The 19,378-nt window shown below is 39.3% G+C and overlaps 1 protein-coding gene across 1 annotated transcript; it reads left to right on the forward strand.

The window, feature by feature from the left end:
- The first annotated feature begins 1,702 nt into the window (after positions 1-1,702).
- On the forward strand, positions 1,703-18,603 carry TMEM220 (transmembrane protein 220). Its single transcript, XM_004433053.3, has 6 exons — positions 1,703-2,156; positions 2,885-2,914; positions 7,013-7,073; positions 8,955-9,078; positions 10,414-10,473; positions 17,328-18,603. The coding sequence occupies exons 1-6, from the start codon at positions 1,851-1,853 to the stop codon at positions 17,461-17,463; spliced, it is 717 nt and encodes a 238-aa protein (XP_004433110.2). The 5' UTR covers positions 1,703-1,850; the 3' UTR covers positions 17,464-18,603.
- Positions 18,604-19,378: the final 775 nt, after the last annotated feature.

Genomic DNA, 19,378 nt, shown 5'->3' on the forward strand with positions numbered 1-19,378 from the left:
TCCTAAGACTGAATCGGGGCAGTCTGGACCACATACCATCCCAGACCCAGGCACTGTGGTCAGGAGAATGGGCTATGCCAGCTGGCAGGCCAGGGTCACCAGCCCATCCCTGGAGAGAGGGGAACACGGTCAGCCCCCTAGTATATATGCCCCAACAGTGGGAGATGGGGTCCCTTCCCCAATAATTGGGATGCTGACCCTAGAAGAGGGGAATGAACCCTGGGCAGGCAAAAAGAACAGATGTCCACACAGTGACCTGGGAAGGTGCCAGACAACAGTGACAATTATGAAACTCCATTTGGTCGTGTGGCACACAATCGTTCACAAAGCATTTTCCCACCTCTCTTTCCTTGCCACCATGCCTCTGTTTGGCTGGCAGAGCAGGTGTTATAATCGCTCCCTGTGTTACTTTGTGAGGACTGCCATCACAAAGTACCCCAGACTGGGGCTTAAACAACAGACATCTGTTTTCTGACTATAATTCTGGAGGCTAGGAGTCCACGGTCAAGGTGTCAGCAGGGTTGGTCTCTCTGATGCCTCTCTCCGTGGCTTGTAGATGGCTGCCTTCTTGCTGTGTCCTCACATGGCCTTCCCTCTGTGTGTGTGTGTGTGTGTGTGTGTGTGTGTGTGTGTGTGTGTGTCCTAATCTCCTCTTCTTATTAGGACAGCAGTCATATTGGATTAGGGCCCACCCTAATGACCTTGTTTTAACTTAATCACCTCTTTAAAGACCTTATCTCCAAATACAGGCTCATTCTGAGGTAGTGGAGATTAGGGCTGCAACGTATGAATTTGGGAGGGGTGGGGGGACATAATCAGCCCATAACACTCTACCCTTTCCTTTTTTTTTTTTTTTTTTCCAGATAAGGAACAGGACAGTGAGGGTGGTGACAACTTGTCCCCACTCCCAAGGCTGATCTAGTGGTGGAACTCAGTGAGGAGCCTTGTCCAACTCTAAGCAGTGGCAACCCCTCTGCCCGGCCTTTATCCCAGTGTGGCCACTGTTTACATGTAGCTCCCTTCCTGAAGAGCACACAGCAAATCCACCTCCGTGGTCCCGGCACCAAGAGTGGAGACAGGCACCCAGCAGACAACGTTCTTGAAATAAGCATTCCTTGAAAGGAATGAAACTGGAAAAAAATTCCTACAGAGTTTTCAGAGATCTAGCTAAAAGAAGAGGACAGGCGCTCATGATTTGAGGTGATAAAGACTCTTTAGAACAGCGAAAATGATGAGGCCTGTGGATGTGTAAATGAGCCTGGGGAAGAACTAATCAGAAGGGCAAATTACAAAACAGCAAAAGACTATAAAACAAGCCAGGGAAGAACAGTGAATATTTCAGTCTTTAGTTCATAAGAAATTCATGAGCAACCCGTGTGGAAATTTTGTTGGTTTTGGTGGTGGGAAAGAATTGTAAATATGTATAATATGTAAATACCTTTTATAAGAAAAGCCCATGAAGATAAATGAGCCTGTCTGCAGAAAAGCTGTGAGCTGTTATAAGATGCTAATATAACCGTCGTCACTCTAAGAAATTACCATAATGCTTACTGGGCTTGGAAAGTTCCTGAGCTTTGGAAAGAAATGCATAAATACTAACCAGAAACCATTCGCGCGCGCACACGCACGTCTCTCTTTTTCCCCTTCTTTCCTCCCTAGCTCCCTTCCTTCCTTCCCTTTAATTGCCTTTAATTTTTTTTTTTAAACGTGAGGAAGGGAGCCTTAGTGAAAACAGGCATTGGAGTTGGACCTATAGGGGTTCAAATGCGACTTCTTTCCACCGCCGTCGGGCTGTGCGATCTTGGGCAAGTCACCCGGTGGCTCTGGGACTCACTTTCCCCGTCTGTGAAATGGGGATACCGACACCTACACCTGGCCACGTTTTGGGGAGGAGCCACTGGGAGAACCTAGTGAGGCTCAAGCCAGCCGCTTCCCTGCCTGGCGCGCCCCGGCCACCCGATGACGAGGCCCGGCGGGGGCAGGAGGCCGGGGCGGGGCGGAAGGAAGGAAGAGCCGGCCCGGTGGACTCTCGCCCCGCTCCGCCCCGCGCTGCGGCCGAGCCGATGGCGCCTGCGGCGGGGCGCTGGGCGCCGGCCCTGTGGAGGGCCTGCAACTGGCTCATGGCCGCCTTCTTCGCGCTGGCCGCCGCGGTGCAGGTCAGCGCCCCGGCCCCGGCCCGGGCGGCGGGAGAGGGGCCTGCGGGGCGCCGGGCTCCGAGCTCCGCCCCCAGGCCTGGGGTGCGGGGTGGACTGACGAGCCGGCTGGGTCACAGAGGCAGGCAATTTAGCTGGAGGACGGCAATTGGGGTTTATGCTTTGGGAGCCCCCACCCCCTACCCGCCTAAGACACAGCTATGTTCGTGTGATCGCGCCGCGCACCTCTCTTTTGCTCAAATGCTGGAAGGAGCTGGTTCAGCGCGTGTCACTTTGAAAGGGACCTGAGCAGAAGCAGCCCTGGCACCTTAAGTGCAGCCTGTGGATGAGGCGACACAATTCAGGGACTGGGAAGGGCAAGCAGAACAAAAACCCTATACAGTGTGATTATCCTTTCAAGTCCGCTCTGGGGCCCCCTTCATAATAGCTTTCCTCATTCCTTGAGACGGGGGGCCCTTAAAATACCCATTCTAGGTTTGACTCACCCTTTTCAGAGTTCCTGTGCAGACTTTACAAACACGTGTGGCTATATGTTCAAACCATCTACTGTGGTGGCCAGAAGCCCCTTCACCGTCGTGATCCGCTAGACGATGTCTTATTCCTATTTTGTCTCCTCGCTGCCTGTTGCAGCATCTGGCACTTAAACGACTGAAAGGAATAAAGAGCAGACCAAATATAGGAAGGGAACGTGCCAGCACCTCTGCTAACGCCTTGATGTCTTGGCATTCCAGGTAAATGATCCAGATGCAGAAGTCTGGACGGTGAGTATGAGCCGCTTTCCTCCATTTGAAAGAATTGTGGCACTGCATGTAATATACAATTTTATGTTTGCCCCTCCTCCCTGCTTTGTGTACTTGAAAACTTAGAAATCAAATCCTTCGTAAGTTCTTTTCCCTAAAATATTAGGGGAAAGGGATCAGAGTGATAATGTAATGTGTTTGCCTGTGTGTGTGTGTATGTGTGTGTGCAAATTCAGAATTTTCCAGAGACATAGGGGCCTTTCAGCAGTATTTCGTTTGAATAAAATGGTCCAACTGAGGACAGTCATCTGAAGACAGAGTGCAACTCTCAAGGTCAACTCACTTCTCAGGGGTTTCTACCCAGAAACTCCAATGAACCTTTGACCAGAAAATGGCAGGCTTAAGGTTTGTGGTTCTGCTAATTCAGTGAGTTATATCTACAGAAAGTAATTAAAGCCCATAAAACCTACAATATACACGGAACCAACATTCTGATTGAACCATTTGGAGGAGGGGGAGATCGTTCCACACATTTTCGGAAATATCTGATTTTGCCCAGTTTCTTTCAATACAGATGCACAAGACTGTACACTATCACCAATTAGATTATTTTAGGCTTTGGAATAATGTTGACCATGTACAGATTATCAACAAGTGAAATCATTTGGAATTATGATGTGAAATTCTAGTCAGATTTTTTAGTGTAGTAGAACTGCATTCTGATACTGCTTATTGTCCAAATTCACCTGCCCCCGAATCAAATCAAACTGCCTCTTCCTCAGCACTCTGGTCCATATCCTGAGTTCCAAATACTATGTCCCTGCAGACAAGTCTCAAATATCCAACTTAATGTGGACTTTCCAAAAGACTGCTAGATCTGTCCATCTGTACGTCACACTGGCTCCACAGATATGCCCAAGGTCCCAGCAGCATCTTTCCCTCTGAAACCCACTCCTCCTCTCATTTCTGTTATCAGCAGAATCACTCTTGAGTCATCCTTGCTCAAAACCTCAGTCACCTCTAACATCTCTCTGTTCCTTACCACTGTCTTAGAGATCCCCTCAAAAAACAAAATAAAGAACAAAGCAATCTAACAAAAAACAGTCTAGGTCTAATGGCTTATCTGTACGGTACCTGTACATTTTACTTTTCACTTCATGCTTATACGACCTAATATGCATAATGATAAACACCAGGGCCCCACAGATTTCCTCCCTCATCCCCAGTTTAGCCTTCCATTACCTCCCACGTGGACCCTTGTAATAGCTTCCTAAATCTTCTAGCTGCCTCTAATGTCTTCCACTCCTAGAACACTTCTTATATATCTTCCTGCTTCAGAAACTTGTCATTTTCAAAGATGCCTAAGTTGAAACTCTCCAACTTGAAATTCAAGGCCCACCACAGTATGGCTCCAACCCACCTTCCCAGCTTGGTCTTGGAAGCCCAGTCCATCTATAATAGTCACTGTGCCTTGCCCCTAGAAGTCCTGTGTCATAGTCTACTCAAGCTTCAAGGTCTATCTCAAATGCTATCTCATCCAAAAAAATCTCTCTGCCTCTTTCCCATAGGTTCCAACCATCCTTCCTTTGAACATTTATTGTAGCACTAACGCATTCTGCTTTGCATTAGAGTTGGCTCTGTACATGCCAGCTCAGGGGTCAGGGACCAGTTCTTCCTTCTTCTTGGTGGTCCTCAGGCAACCTAACATGGAGCCTTCCTATGGCAGTCCTTTCCATATTGACTGTTGAATGAATGAAAGAATGAATGGATGCACAGATGAACAAGTTTTAGGTTACTGGGTTTTGGGGGCTCATACTCCACCTGATTCATTTCCATGTTCCCTACTTCATCTTGCTCTTGGAGGATACTTCTATCAGGATGCATACAGGAGCAAGTAATAGAAAATCTGAGTAGCATTAGGTTATAAAAATAGAGTACCTCACTTAACAAGAAGTCCAAAGGCAGCTGTTTAATGGTCAACAGCAATCAAGGACCTGGGCTTTCTGTGTTTCTTCTCTGCCATTCTCAATGTGTGGGTGAAATATCCTCATGTTTACAGAATGGCTGCTGCAGCTCCAAGCATCATCCCCAGCCAAGAGCATCCCATGTATGAAGAAACAAGGCAGTTGCAAAATGAGTTTTCCTCTCTTTTATCAAGGAGGAAATATTTCCCAGGAAGCCCCTCAGACAGGCTGCTATTCAGTTTGTACATACTAGTATGGCTTATGGCCTGGGATCCATTTTGCTTGGTCAGCACCCATGCATGTTGGTTGTTAAATGCTTTGAGTCAGCCTTGCCCCTACAAGACTTCTTACATTTCACTGCTGGAGCATGGTCACCCCTAGCTGCGGAAGAGGCCGGGAAAACAAGTAGGCTTTTTCAGCTTTTATGGCAGCAAGTGGGCAAGGCAGAGTGGTATTAGGAATGACTGCCATGGCACTCAAGGGCTAAATGTTGAATTAAACTAAATATTGTAAATAAGTATTATGATACCCTTCGTTTTTAAAAAAATCCACTAGCAAAAAGATAAAAGACCATTGCAAGCGGGTTCTACTGAGTTCATTATTGCGTATTTGTACTGTGTGCAGTTTTAACTTGTGTACTAGAAACAATTATTTTCAGTCTCTTTGCCCTTAAAACAAATTTTTTTTATCTCATTCAAGACAGAGAAAAACATTTAAATAAGGATTAACAAGCACAATTGCCATGGGAAACCATCACTTAGTTTAAAGTGTTGTTTTGTTCATATGTTTACAATACACTAAAATAAGAAGGCTTTAGACCCCTTCATCTATTAATGACAGATAGCTGATACGTTGGAGTGCACATTTTAATAATCTCTGCCAAACATTTCTTATGGAGAGCGCAGTTAAATATTGTATGTGTGTTTGTGTATGTTCAACTTCTCTTTCTCTCTCTCTTCCTCCCCCACCCCACCACCCTCTCTCTCAGTAGCTAAGTCGTGTAGTTCTTCACAGGGGGAAAGCTAACCCCTTACCCCTCTAAGTGTGGTCCTTGGAACAACAGCAGCAGCAGCCCCTGGGAGCTTGTTAGAGAAGCAGGACCTTGGGCCCTACCCCAGACCTCTAGAATTAAATCTGCATTTAAACAAGATCTCCAGGTGCTTTGCATGCTCATTAAAGTTTGGGAAGCACTGGTCTAACCCTCCGTAGCTTGACTGTCCACCTGTGAGAGATGACCAGACTTGCAAATGCCAATATCAGCTAATATTCCAGTAATCATTTGGGCTGGAGTAGGAAAGATGAACACAGAGTGTGTAATCCAGATGCTTTCTCTCCCTAGGGTCAAAATAGACGTGTTCTTATAGTGAAAACAAATCACTTAAAATGTACAGCTCTGACAGCTTCCAAATAAACTAAAGCTTTTAAACTAAGCATCAAAATTGACGTGGTTGAGCAGCTACATCCCTGGGAAAGCCCCCATGCTTCTTATAAACCTACCATCCCTTACTTGCTCTCTGTCTGCAACATACACGCAATAGCAAGTTTGGCTAGAGTCTGCTTGCTATGAATGAGGTTTGAAAATAGGGCTTCTTTAGGGCCAGTCTTCCAAACTCCAAAGCAACTTATCAAGTTTCCGAAATGAAGAGCCAATCTTATTGGGCACGTGGGATCTATACATTGTTAGTAAACTTTCTGTGATCTCACTTGCAGAGATGGAATGTTGGGCTGGATGGTCCATGGGCCAGACCCAGCAGGGCCATCTAGCTAATTATGGCTGTTCCTGCCTTACTTTTCAAAGAACATTTTCTTCTATGCGAGTGGGGAATGGCCATTTGAGCATAGATGTTGCTTGGGAGAGACTGGGAGGTCAGCGTGCCTTGAGACCCAAACCTGGTCAATGCTGGAGCTCAAAGATGAATGAGCCTTTCCTGGAATAGCCTATAGTTTAGGAGGAAGGCAGATAAAATTACAAACTGACATGGTAAGTGCCATAAAAGCAGGGGTTACCTCTTCCTCAATTTGACTGAAACCTAGAGGTAAATTATGGAACATGACAGCCACTGATGTCATCTTTTTTTACTTCCTAGATACCTCTGAACATCTCCTATACCTGGCATACTTCTTAACCCACATAATTTCCTCTCTTTGCTGACAGGTGGTGTATATGATACCTGCGGTACTGACTCTGCTTGTTGGACTTAACCCCCTTGTCACAGGTAGGAACCTTGGATTCTGAATCGTGATACAGCAAATCAGATTTCCTTATAATAGTGAGAGTCTATCTGCCCAACTCCCAGGAGAAAAGCGGGGCTCTCCAGATCTTTCTTCTCATTTCTGATAATAAGAGGGGGCTAATTCTAATCTAGGTCATCCTCACCCATCTTCAGGAAAACTTCACGAGGACTTGCCACACTTAGAGTCTGTATCAGTTTGGATCCCAAGGTCTCTTATACTATTGTGGAAGGAGTTATGCAGTTCAGCCCACGAGAGAGAAGGGCCGCAGGCACTGCACTGATTTCTTCAGCCACCGAGCTAACAGAAAATCAGCAACTATCAAAGTGCCAGCTTTGTGTCCCCATACTCGCTGGCAATCAATGTCTTATATATTTACTCTTTACAAATTCTTCTCAGACCAATACCACTCCCATTAATCATTTTCTCATCTTGAATTCATTCAACATCTATGTATATGGAAGTGCTACATATGTAGAGAAACTGTTTATAAAGTCTATAGCAAATCTCCAGATTTTTCATTAATACATGTTGCTCTCCCTCATCTCCCTATGTACTGTCATAGTACGTACGGCAATTTATTGCATGCTTTTCTGTATGTTTCCCCTGCTAGGCTGTAAGCCTCTTAAAAGCAGGATCACATCTAAGCCATCTTTGCCCAACCTAACTCAAATATGGCCAGGAATATGGTTGGTACCTAATGCTTTTGTTGAGTGGCTGTAAAACAGAGGCTTTACCAGTTACTTATTTGTAACCTGCTCCTTGGACTCCTTACATATATATCCCAGCTGAGTATACGTGTCAAACGGTTTCACTTAAAATAGCTGATTTGTGCTGCCCACAGGCTGCCAACCTCAATGCTGGACAAAAGGTAGCTGCTTCGCCTTTTATGGCCCTAAAAACTCAACAAACCTTGAGTTGGACAGTTTTATACTATAAAAGTGTCTTATGACAGAAAAAAATACATTTTACATTGTTTACTAACATTTTCTTATTAATGGGGATGACTAGTCCTGAGAGGTTATTCTTTACTTCCTTTAGAATAGCTTTTGCTAGTGGGGCTTGGAAGTTCTCAAGGCCTTAGAATAAAGACTAATGATCCCTCCTGGGGAGGAAGACTCTCATCCTCCAGATGCACAGACTCCTTGTTTAGGCCTCTAGAACTCTGTCTGCTTCTTTAAGGTGTATCGGTTAGGGCTCCATTAGTTGCAAGCAAGGAAAACCCTCAACTCAAATGGGCTATAAGCTGCAAAGATGTACTGGGATACTTGACTGAAAGGCTGGGGTGGTGCAGGCTTCAGGCACTGGTGGCGGCTCAGAACGGAAACTTCTCTGCACTCTCAGTTCCAACAGCCACTGCACTGACTTCAGTCTGGGCTCCACGTGGTCGCCCTGCAGCTCAAAGGTCACCTCTTCCTGATGCTAAGTCCAGCAGAATACAGCCTCCGCTCCCCTGATAGCTCCACTAGGCTCAGAATTGAGTTGTTGGCCCTGATTCATCATCTGTTCATCCTGAGCCACATCACTGAGCGGCTAAGGGGCTGAAGTGTATTGATTGACCTAGCTAAGGTCCAGTTGTCTGGGACACGTGGACTGGGGGTGTGGGAAGGGTGGATCCCCAAAGAAAATAAGGGTAGTTGTCATAGAAGAGGGAGATGCTGGACAACCAGAACAATCAATGTCCACTTCAATTTATAATTACTGCTTCGACCCCTATGATGTCCTTCAAAACAAAACTAAACTGAAAAAAAAAAAAAAAACCCAGCTTTTTCTGAATGCTTTACCTGAAAGCAGACTATGGCAAAGAGATCATTTTTCTCTGGGATGTGATCCACGATTAACAGCATCAGGATATCTCTTTTTAGGGAACTTTATTTGGAAGACTGTCTCTACAATGCACATATTCTTCTGTATCTCGTGGGCTGTCGGCTTGGCGTACTACCTCATGCTTCATACACAACAGAACATCATACATGAGGAAGAAGGCAGGTGAGCAGTGACTTTTGCTCTTTGGAAGGAGTAGGGTAAAACTGAGAAATCTTCTGTTCCTTTCCAACACCTTATCTGCACAATGATGACGTAATTCCCCCCAACTACACCATGAGGAGCAGGAAGGGTATTATCTCCTTCATAAGCTAAAGAAACTGAGGAAATGATGGAGCCAGGATTCAAACCTAGCAGCATCTACCACGCTCCATGATCACTACTACGGTAGTCATTATGTATTAGGTTACCAACAGGCAGTTGGACCTTGACCTCCATATAATGAGCAAGGACACTATACAGTAACAGTCCAGTATAATGAGGTGAAAACTCCATCGGCATTCTGATTCAGTTCTGGTTCAAGCCAAAATCTTATCTACAAGCGTGATCAGCCACCTACCTCAGAGGTCAACCTCTGTCAGCCTTGGCCTGGTATGTCTCATGTCATCTTCCTTTGTCACAACCATTCGTTCTTAATTTATCAAGTCTTCTTTTGCTTCCTCCAACCCTTGACTCCCTGGCCTCACTAATAGACCCTTTCCTTTCTTTTCTATCCCATTGCTAACACCTGCTAACAACAAGCTTTAAAGACCCGTAAGTTAAGCATCGCGGGCGAGGTGCTGCTAAATTATAGGCCCTAGTCCTTAGAAAACTGGATCAGGTTGTGTCAGTCGATGAGAATATAAATCAAATGTGTTGAATCACCTCCACCAACTTGAAACCCATGAGTTATGAACTCCACGTGGGGCTTCCAGTGGTACAATGGCCAAATATGATTGTGTTCCACTCTATGTAAAAGATACGTGTTTTTAACACATATTTCTAGAAGCATATACCTACCCCAGAATCATTAGTCTGACTAATACTACAAATCATTCCTCTCCACTAACATGGGATCCAATCTTCTGAATATGTGCTCAAATTATTTATTGATTTGAGCTCAACCTGCCTAACACTGAACCCTCTAGAACAACGTAAAAAGAATCCCTGATCAAATCTGAGATTGTTTTCTTGGTTGTACTATTCCTCCCAGTGACCTGAAGTAAGTGATTTATCTGTGTTTTTGTTTTGTTGTTTTTTTGTTCATTTATAAGTTTGGGAACAGTGATGGAGTTCATCTCTGCCTCATAGAATGAAAATTATTTTCATATAAGGCTTTAAACTGTCTGAAAAAAGTAATTTATGACTCATGGCCAGACTTGAGAATATTCTGTAGATGCTATATATCTTGGGGGAGAGTCATCCAATGATCAGCAGAATCCAGTGGTCATAGAAAGAATGGGATGATATGCCTCTCATTTGTAGCTACTTCAAAAATATGAAATGTATCCTATTTTATAGGGAGCTGTTTGGTCTGGTGATTATTACAGCATGGATGAGCCTATGCCACAGTTCATCAAAGTAAGTTTTCAACTCATTAGTTAAAATCAGACATGTTCAAAGTTGGTCAGATCAGGTAGGTAAAGTGAAAATATTGACACAAATGAAAACAGGAATCTTTTGAAAGAAATCTTTCCTTTTCCTAAAGAAAGCTAATAATAGTTGATTCGGAGTTCCATGATCACTCACTTTCATGAATACCATAGTTTCCTATGTGGTCCAGTGTGATCATAGAGTTGCCAGCCTAAAGGGTGTTCTTCAAGAAGGAAAATGATCTCAGAAGGAAACTTAGAGATTTAGGAAAGAATGAAGAGCAAAGAAAACATGACAGTGTAGGTAGATATAAATGAATATTAACTTTATAAAACAATAATAATGATGTTTTGTGGGGCTAAAACATATAAAAAATAAAAATACATGACAACAGTAGCATATAAGTTGGAAGGAGATAAATGGAGTTAAAGTGTTCTAAGGTCCTTTAACTGTCTGGGAAGAGGTAAAAGTACTAATTTATATTAGACTTTAATAAGTTGAGGATTCATGTGGTAATCCTTAGGGTAACCACTAAAAGAACAGAAAGTGATTACAGAAGGCAGGAAAAGAGAGGGGAAAAGACAGAGAACAGAGGGGAAAAAGAGGAAGCAGATGTTAAGATAGAGATTTAAACCCAAATGTATGAGAAATTCTATTAAATATAAATGTTCCAAATATTCCAATTAGGAGTCAAAGATTTTCAAAGTGGATAAAAAGATTAAAAACCCAACTAAACACTGCTTACAAAAGACAACCCTTAAATATACAGATACAGAAAGACTGAAAGTCAAAAGATGGAAAAAATATATTGTACAAATACCAACCAAATGAAAGCCAGTGTAGCAATTTTAATTTTAAAAAGTAGACTTTAAGGCCAGAGAAAAAAGGAGGGCTTTTTTTTTAGAGAAAAGTGATTATTTTTTGGTGATTATTTAAAATTTTTTTTTAATTTTCTATTTTGAAAAATTTCAAACATATACAAAAGCAGAGAGATGAATATAATGAATCAGATGTACCTATCACTCAGCTTCAACAATTATCATTCTATGTCCAACCTTGTTTCATTTATATCACTGTCCTCTTCATACCTACGGATTATTTTGAAATAAATCTCAGACATCACATTGTTTTACCTGTAAATATTCCAGTATGTATCTCTAAAGGATAAGCGCTTAGAAAATAACCACTCTACCATCATCACACTTAAAAAATAAAAACAACAATCATTCAGTATTATGAGTTTTCCAGTTAATGTTTACATTTCCCAAGTGCCTTATAAATGCTTATCGCTCTGTGTCCTATATTTCTGATAAGTTGGTGGTTAGATCTAGAGGCTTGGTTAGATTCTAGTATTATTATTATTTATTTTTATTTTTATTATTATTACTAGGCAAGACTACTTCATGGGTGGTGTTATGTACTTCCATCATAATATACATAAGACCTAGCTGTTTCTCTGTGATGTTAATGTAAGAGTCTTTGATGGTTATTGCCTAAACCCATTAATTCATTTGAGTTGCAAAATGGTGATATTCCAATTATATCATTATTTGTTTACTAGCTGGAAAAATTCTATCAAGAGAAATTTCCATATATCAACTCTTTGACTGCTCTGAGGTACAGATCCTAAGAGGAAAAGGAAAAGAAAAGGAGTTGATTCTCTCTCTTAATTTACCAGTTTTCAAAATGACGAGTTGTTTCTTGCCTGGGCATCTTCCAAAAGTAACAAATGAGTTTTGTTTATTTGTTGTTTTAGTAGTACCATTATAAAGTCATGGATTTCAACATATTTTATGTTTTTCAGTCCATGGCAGTTATTATCTTTATTGATGCTCAAATTGTCCCATTTTTTTTTTGACCAGTGGCACTTATTCATGTTGGCTCCTGAATTCTTCTCAACATAACCCTAGTCAGCTTTGATTGCTTCCTTGCTTTCTGTTATGACAAGACGTTCCAAGCTAATGTACATTTTATGCCCCAGACCTAGAATCAACCATTTTCCCAAAAAGCCCTGGTTACTCTTGTTCGGCAATGGTATTTTTGTGTGTGTATGAGGAGGACTAGCCCTGAGCTAACATCCGATGCCAATCCTCCCCTTTTTTCTTGAGGAAGAGTGGCTCTGAGCTAATATCAGTGCCCATCTTCCTCTGTTTTTTATATGGGAGGCCATCACAGCATGGCTTACCAAGCGGTGCATCGGTGCGCACCCGGGATCCGAACCTGCGAACCCCAGGCCACCAAAGCGGAGCGCGTGTACTTAACCGCTTGCGCCACCGGGCCGGCCCTGGGTAATGGTATTTAGAGGTCACAGTCTGGGCACGAGCAGTGCACACTGCTACTGGGTTGGTCATTTGTTCTTTCTAGTGCACGAAGCTAGGAAATTCACATATGTGCATATGTATGTGTATGTATGTATGTGTGTGTGCCATAATATATATGCATATATAAATATATGTGTATGTACATATATAAATATATATTACATATATATTTAAAGATAAAATACCTTATGAGTTCAGACTGATCCTAGCAATTCAAATTCAGGAACACGGGTTTTCGTTTAACCTTATCAGCGATGTTAAATCTACATCTCCTTTTAATCATGTAAAAAACTCTTTAGTCTCAGGGACCTCAACATAGTAACTCATTTGACTTATGCCACAATACAAAGACAATCTCAGAATAACAATATAATTATTGAAAACAGGTTTTTGTTTGTTGTCGTTGTTAGGGAATATCACACTAAGGGATGTACATTCAGATTGCCTGGAATAGTTCTCTGTGTGCTAATGCCACCAAGTGAATACAAAGTTAAGGTCATTTACTACATTTTAATTTCAATTTCTAGGGATAACTTTATTTAAAATATATTAATTTTATAATTATAAAAAATATCTACATGGTTCCAGTCAAATCTACAAAAAAACGTATTTCGAACAAGTCTGTCTTCTCTGTCCCCTGACCCTATATGTTCCCTTTCTCTATAAGTGAAACTTTTTTCAATTTTATGGGTCATCCTTCCATGGTTTCTTAATGGATCAAATACAGTCATGTATCACTTAACAACGGGGATACATTCTGAGAATTGAGTCGTTAGGTAATTTTGTCATTATGTGAACATCATAGAGTGTACTTACACAAATCTAGATGGTATAGACTACTACACATCTAGGCTATATGGTGCTCATCTTATGGGACCATCATCATACATGTGGTCCATCGTTGACCAAAACGTCATTATGTGGCACATGACTGTATGTGCATTTATTTCTATTCCTGCTTGTCCTAGATAAGTGGTAGCACATTATACACAATTGTATTCCCCTTAATTTTTCCCTTATTACATCCTAGAGATCATTCTGTAATATATAAAGATTTTCCTTATTCTGTTGACAGATCCATAGTTTATTCATCCATTCTTCTACTATTTAGATTGTATCCAATCTTTTCCTATTAATAATAGTGCCAACAGAATCTCTATCAAAATTTTGAATTTTTACTAATTAGATAGTTGAGAAATGGGTATTTTTAATTTGTCTATCTCTTATTAGGAGCAAAGGTGAGCATATTTTCATATGGTTAAGAGGCATTTGCATTTCTTTTTTAATAAAATGTTGGTTCATCACAGAGATATAGCTTCAACCTTTTTCTCTCTAAGGTTATTGGTCTTCTCAATTTTGAGAAGCTCTTTATATACTATGGCTATTAACACTTTGTGATAGAAGCTGAAAATTTTTTTTGCAGTTTCTTATTTTCCTTTGCTTATGCAAAGTATACTTTGCCATGAAAAAGCTTTGTGTTTTTTTTTTTTAATGTAACCAAATTTATCGATCCTTTTCCTTATTCCTTCTGGATTTGGAGTCATAGTTAGGAAAACTTTCCTTCCTCTTAGGTTGTAAAGTAAGTTACCTAAGTTTTCTTCTAATACATGTATAGTTTCATTTTTACATTTAAATCTTTGATCTATTTAGAATTCATCCTAGTGTAATGTTATACAGAATGGGTCCAATATTATCTCTTCCACTTGGCTATCTGGTTATCTCAACACCACTTATTAAAAAGTGGATTTCAAAAACAGTGCGAAAGACAGACACTTTTTAATGACAAAAGGTTCATTAAGTCAAGAAGATATACTATATAATTCATTAAATCAAGAAGATACAATAAATCATTATATCAGAAAGATATAACAATTCTAAATCTGCATATAACTAATAACATAGTCTCAAAATAGATAAAACAAAAATTCACAGAACTAAAAAGAAAAATTGAAAACTCCACAATCATCTTGGGAGACTTTAATACACTTCTCTCAATCACTAATAGAATAAGAAGACAAAAACAGAAATCAATAAAGATATAAAAGATTTGAACCACACAATAAGGAACTTGACCTAGGGGAGAAGAATTCAAGAACCAAGAGTGGCAGAATTCACACTCTTTTCAAGCAGACACTGAATATTTACAAAAAGACTATATTGGGCCATGAAATAAGTTCCAACAAATTTCAAAGAACTGAAATTCTATGGCATATGTTCTTTGAACACAGTGCAGTTAAACTAGAAATCATTAACAAAAAAGATAGACAATCACTGTATGTTTGGAAATTAGGAAATATGCTTCCAAATAACATTTGGGTAAGAGGAGAAATCACAATGGAAATTAGAAAATATTTTGAACTGAATGATGAGAACACTACATATTAAAATTTGTGGGATGCAGCTAGAAATCATGTTTAGAGGGAAATTATAGCCTTAAATACATATATTTGAAAAACAAAACAAGAAAGGCTGAAAATCGATGAGCTAAGCTTCCAAGAAGTTAGGAATTTTTCCAGGTCAAGAAGTTAGGAAAAGAACAGCAAATTAAACCCAAAGAAATAAGAAGAAAATAAACATAAAAGGAGAAACAAATGAAGTGAAAAATCAACATAAAAAATAGAGGATTAAGAAGGCCAAATATTGATTCTCTAAATCATAACATTAATAAGCCCTGGCAAGACTAAAACAGGAAAATAATAAGAGTGAGAACAAGGAAGAGGAGGCACAAATAACCAATATCAGGAATGAAAAAGAGAACATTACTACATATTAATAGATATTGCAAAAATCATAAGAGGATATTATGAATAACTTTTTGCCCATAAATTTGAAAATGTAGACAAAATGGACAAATTCCTTGAAAAGTACAGTTTATTAAAACTGACATAAGAAGAAATACTCAGAACAGTCTGATAACTACTAAAGAAATTGAGTCCATAATTTCAGTTTTTCCTAGAAGAAAACTCTAGACCAAATGGCATAACTGGAGAAGTCTACCTAACATTTAAGGAAGAAATAATGGCAACCCTCAACAAACTCTTCCAGAGAACAGAAAAAGAAGAAACACTTTCCAATTCATTTTATGAGGCAGAATAACCCTGACACCAAAACTTGACAAGAACGTTAGAAAAAAAAAAAAGGAAATGACACAGCAATCTCACTCTGTCTACAGATGGAAAAATCCTAAACAAAACATTAGCAAATCAAATCCTACAATATATTACCTAACTGCCAAGTTGGGTTTATTCTAGGAATAGTTAGTTTAACACTCAAAAACCAACCAATGTTTTCCAACACATTAACAGAATAAAAGAAGAAAATAAACTACTCAATCTATACAAAAGAGCATTTGATAAAATTCAACATCCATTCATGATAGAAGCTCTTAGAAAATAGATATAGATGTAGAAGATGATACAGGGTATCTACACCTACACCAAAGCATGATCCTTATGGTGAATGGTTGAAAACTTTTTCTCTGAGATCAGGAATGAGATGAGGTTAGCCACTACTGCCACTTGTACTCAACGTTGTTCTAGCTATAGTCCTAGCCAGTACAATAAGGCAAGAAAAAGAAAAGGCCAAAGGATTGGAAAGGAAAAATTAAATTTTAATGTTTCATGGGCGACATGATTGCATATGTAGAAAATCAAAAAGAATCTAAAAAGTTATTAGAATAAGTGAGTTTAGCATGATTGCTGGATACTAGGTCAATATACTAAAATCAACTGCATTTTTATCAGCAAGTAACAGAAAATGATAAAAACAAAAACTTACCATTTATAATAACATCAAAAAACCAAATCTCTAGGTATAAATCTAGCAGAGATATGCAAAATCTCTATACACAAAAACTGTAAAACACTATGGGAGAAATTAAAGACAATCTGAATAATTGGAGAGAGAAACCAATGCTGGCCAAAAGATGAACTAATGAAACAGAGTAGAAGGTAGAAAGAGATCCATACATATGTAGACCCCTGACTCACGACAGAGGTGGCACTGCAAAGTAACAAAGAAAGGCACTTTTCAATAAATAATGCTGGATCAACTGAATATCCATGTGGAAAAAAGTGAAACAACCCTTACTCACAGCTTTCATAAAAACCAATTCCAGGTGGATTATACATCTAATGTGAAAAGCAAAATGATAAAACTTTTAGAGAAGAAAATATCATCAAGACCTTGGGGAGGGAAAGTTTTCTTGAACAGAACACAAAAATCAATAGGAAAAGATCAATTTTAACACTACTTAATCAATCAGTGACTGCAGTTCCTCAAAAGACATCATTAAGTGACTGGGAGAAGCTATGTGCAACACGTATAAACAAGGATTTGCATTTAAAATATATAAAGAACTCCTACAAATCAGTGAGTTCTATTTCAATTAAAAAAATTAAGGAAAAAAATACAAAAATATAATAATGTGTTTTACCAAATTCAATCATTGTACTTGTTTCCAAAGCAAGGCATAATTTTTACTGGATTTTTATTTATAATAATTTTTGCGTGTCTTTGTAGGAATCCAGTTGGTGGACGAGTTCAGTTGGCTATTGCTGTTGTGATTGCTCTTTTCCCACTTATCTCCTGGATCTACATATATGTACACAAGGAGATGCGATCCTCCTGGCCAACTCACTGCAAGACAGTAATTTAAATGAAGTCAAGAATCCTGTTCTTAAAATGAGAATTTCCATTTTTTATAAACATGGTTGTAACAAGCCAGTTTCCTAGGAGTTAATTTCAGGTAATTTGAGCTAATACTAGACATTTTTTTTTTTTAATCCTAAGAACTTTTTAAGGCTGCCTACAATACAACGTAGGATTGGACGAGACTAGTAAGAGACAGGTCTGACATTCTCTTGTGTCAGAGTGTAGTAGAAAAGAACAAAAGTTAAGAAATAGGAATTCCAAATCAGCATATTGCTATCTACGTGACTTGGGCAAATATATAAATCTCCTGGTGGATATTTATTTATCCATAAAATAGAATTAATACCAGATCTCCTACTTATACTGTTGCAAGGATTAAACTAGATAATATGAGAGCACTCCGAAAATATAATGTGCTTACAAAGGGCTGCACGTGATTAAAATAGAGGGAAGCAGGGTCTGGGTAACACGTTAGAAACAGAGGTTCAAGAGCGGGCTGAACCCCTGAACTAATCTCATTATATGGAGCTGGTACAGAGCCAGGAACTGAGGACTCCAGATGAACCAAAGGAGCAAGCATGTCTTGGAAAGAAAAGATGGATAGAATAAAGGAATTTGGGACCAAAAATAATAGGGAATATTAATTATATTGTAAATGAAAAATAAGACCAAAATCTATACATTTTTTAAAATGAATAGCAAAAGTAACCTTGAGGAGAAAACTATTTTAGAGCTGTACTCTCTGAGCTCTAGCTCTAGCTCTAGCCACTAGCCACATGGTGCACTGAGCACTTGAAATGCGGCTAGACTGACAGACGAAGTAGTTTTTTCATTTTTAATTTAAAAACTGATAAACCTTAGAACCTTATTAGAAACTTGTGTGTTTAGAACACTTAAGTGTGTTTTTGTAACAGCTTGGGTATGTGAATCTTCTTCAACTGCAAATTTTATTGTATCTAAATACAGATCAAGTATTTCCAATGAAAAGTTAGTGTCCAAATGAATGGGCTATGAGTATAAAATACACACTAGATTTTGAGGACATAGCATAAAAAGAAAGAATGTAAAAAAATATTTTTATATTGATTACATGTTGAAATAATTTTTTACAGATATTAGGTTAAATAAAATATATTAAAATTAATTTTATGTCTCTACTTTTTTAAATGTGACTTGTAGGGTATTTTAAATTGCTTACGTAGCTCACATTATATTTCTGTTGGTCAGTGCTGTTTTGAGCATCTGGATGGCAGCTTTTTTACAGATGCTAGCATCAAACTCCATAATTAAGCCACTGTTTCATGAGATTTAGGAAACATTTCATTGGAAAACAATTAGTACCTACCATATGTCAGGAGAGTGAAAAGCTAGTAGTTTGTCTCTTTATTTTTATAGCCTTTAATATGATATTAAGTATTCTATAAATATTTGTTAAAGGAAGGATGCATGTTTTTCGTTTGTTGCATACAACTGCCACTGGACAAATTCTCTATCAAGATGTGGATGAAGGAAAAGGAAAAAAAATCTAGTCGATATTAAAGCAAATAAAGTGAAATTTAATTTAAGGGCCAATAAAATGCAAGGAAAGGATTTGAGTGTTCCAGGTACATTTAGCTTACATATTTATGGCTTTATACCTCTTTTAGTATAACTATTAAAGTCACACAAGAATAAATGGACTTATTTGCAAATTCTATATAGACCTACCCATCCTCCAAGTAATGCTTAATTCTATGCTTAAAAGACAATAATGTCCCAATTTTTTAAAAAGACAGTAATGTTCAAGATATATTTTCATCATATCTCCCTCTCCCTATTAGGGACTATTATCAAAATTTCTGCCTTCCTGCCCCCTTAATCTTTTTTCCCATTGTCACTCTTCTACATCAGCCTCTCATTATCCACTGCCTGGAATGAAA

Source organism: Ceratotherium simum, chromosome 16 (genome assembly GCF_057802395.1).
Source record: "Ceratotherium simum simum isolate JZ-2026a chromosome 16, ASM5780239v1, whole genome shotgun sequence".
NCBI classification, from domain to species: domain Eukaryota; kingdom Metazoa; phylum Chordata; class Mammalia; order Perissodactyla; family Rhinocerotidae; genus Ceratotherium; species Ceratotherium simum.

What these genes read in the sequence shown, in the direction of transcription:
- TMEM220 (XM_004433053.3), top strand. Translation starts at nt 1,851, where the DNA reads ATGGGGATACCGACACCTACACCTGGCCACGTTTTGGGGAGGAGCCAC. An exon ending in CGCTGGCCGCCGCGGTGCAG is followed by an intron (nt 2,157 to 2,884) that starts GTCAGCGCCCCG and finishes TTGGCATTCCAG; the next exon opens with GTAAATGATCCAGATGCAGA. An exon ending in ACTTAACCCCCTTGTCACAG is followed by an intron (nt 7,074 to 8,954) that starts GTAGGAACCTTG and finishes ATCTCTTTTTAG; the next exon opens with GGAACTTTATTTGGAAGACT.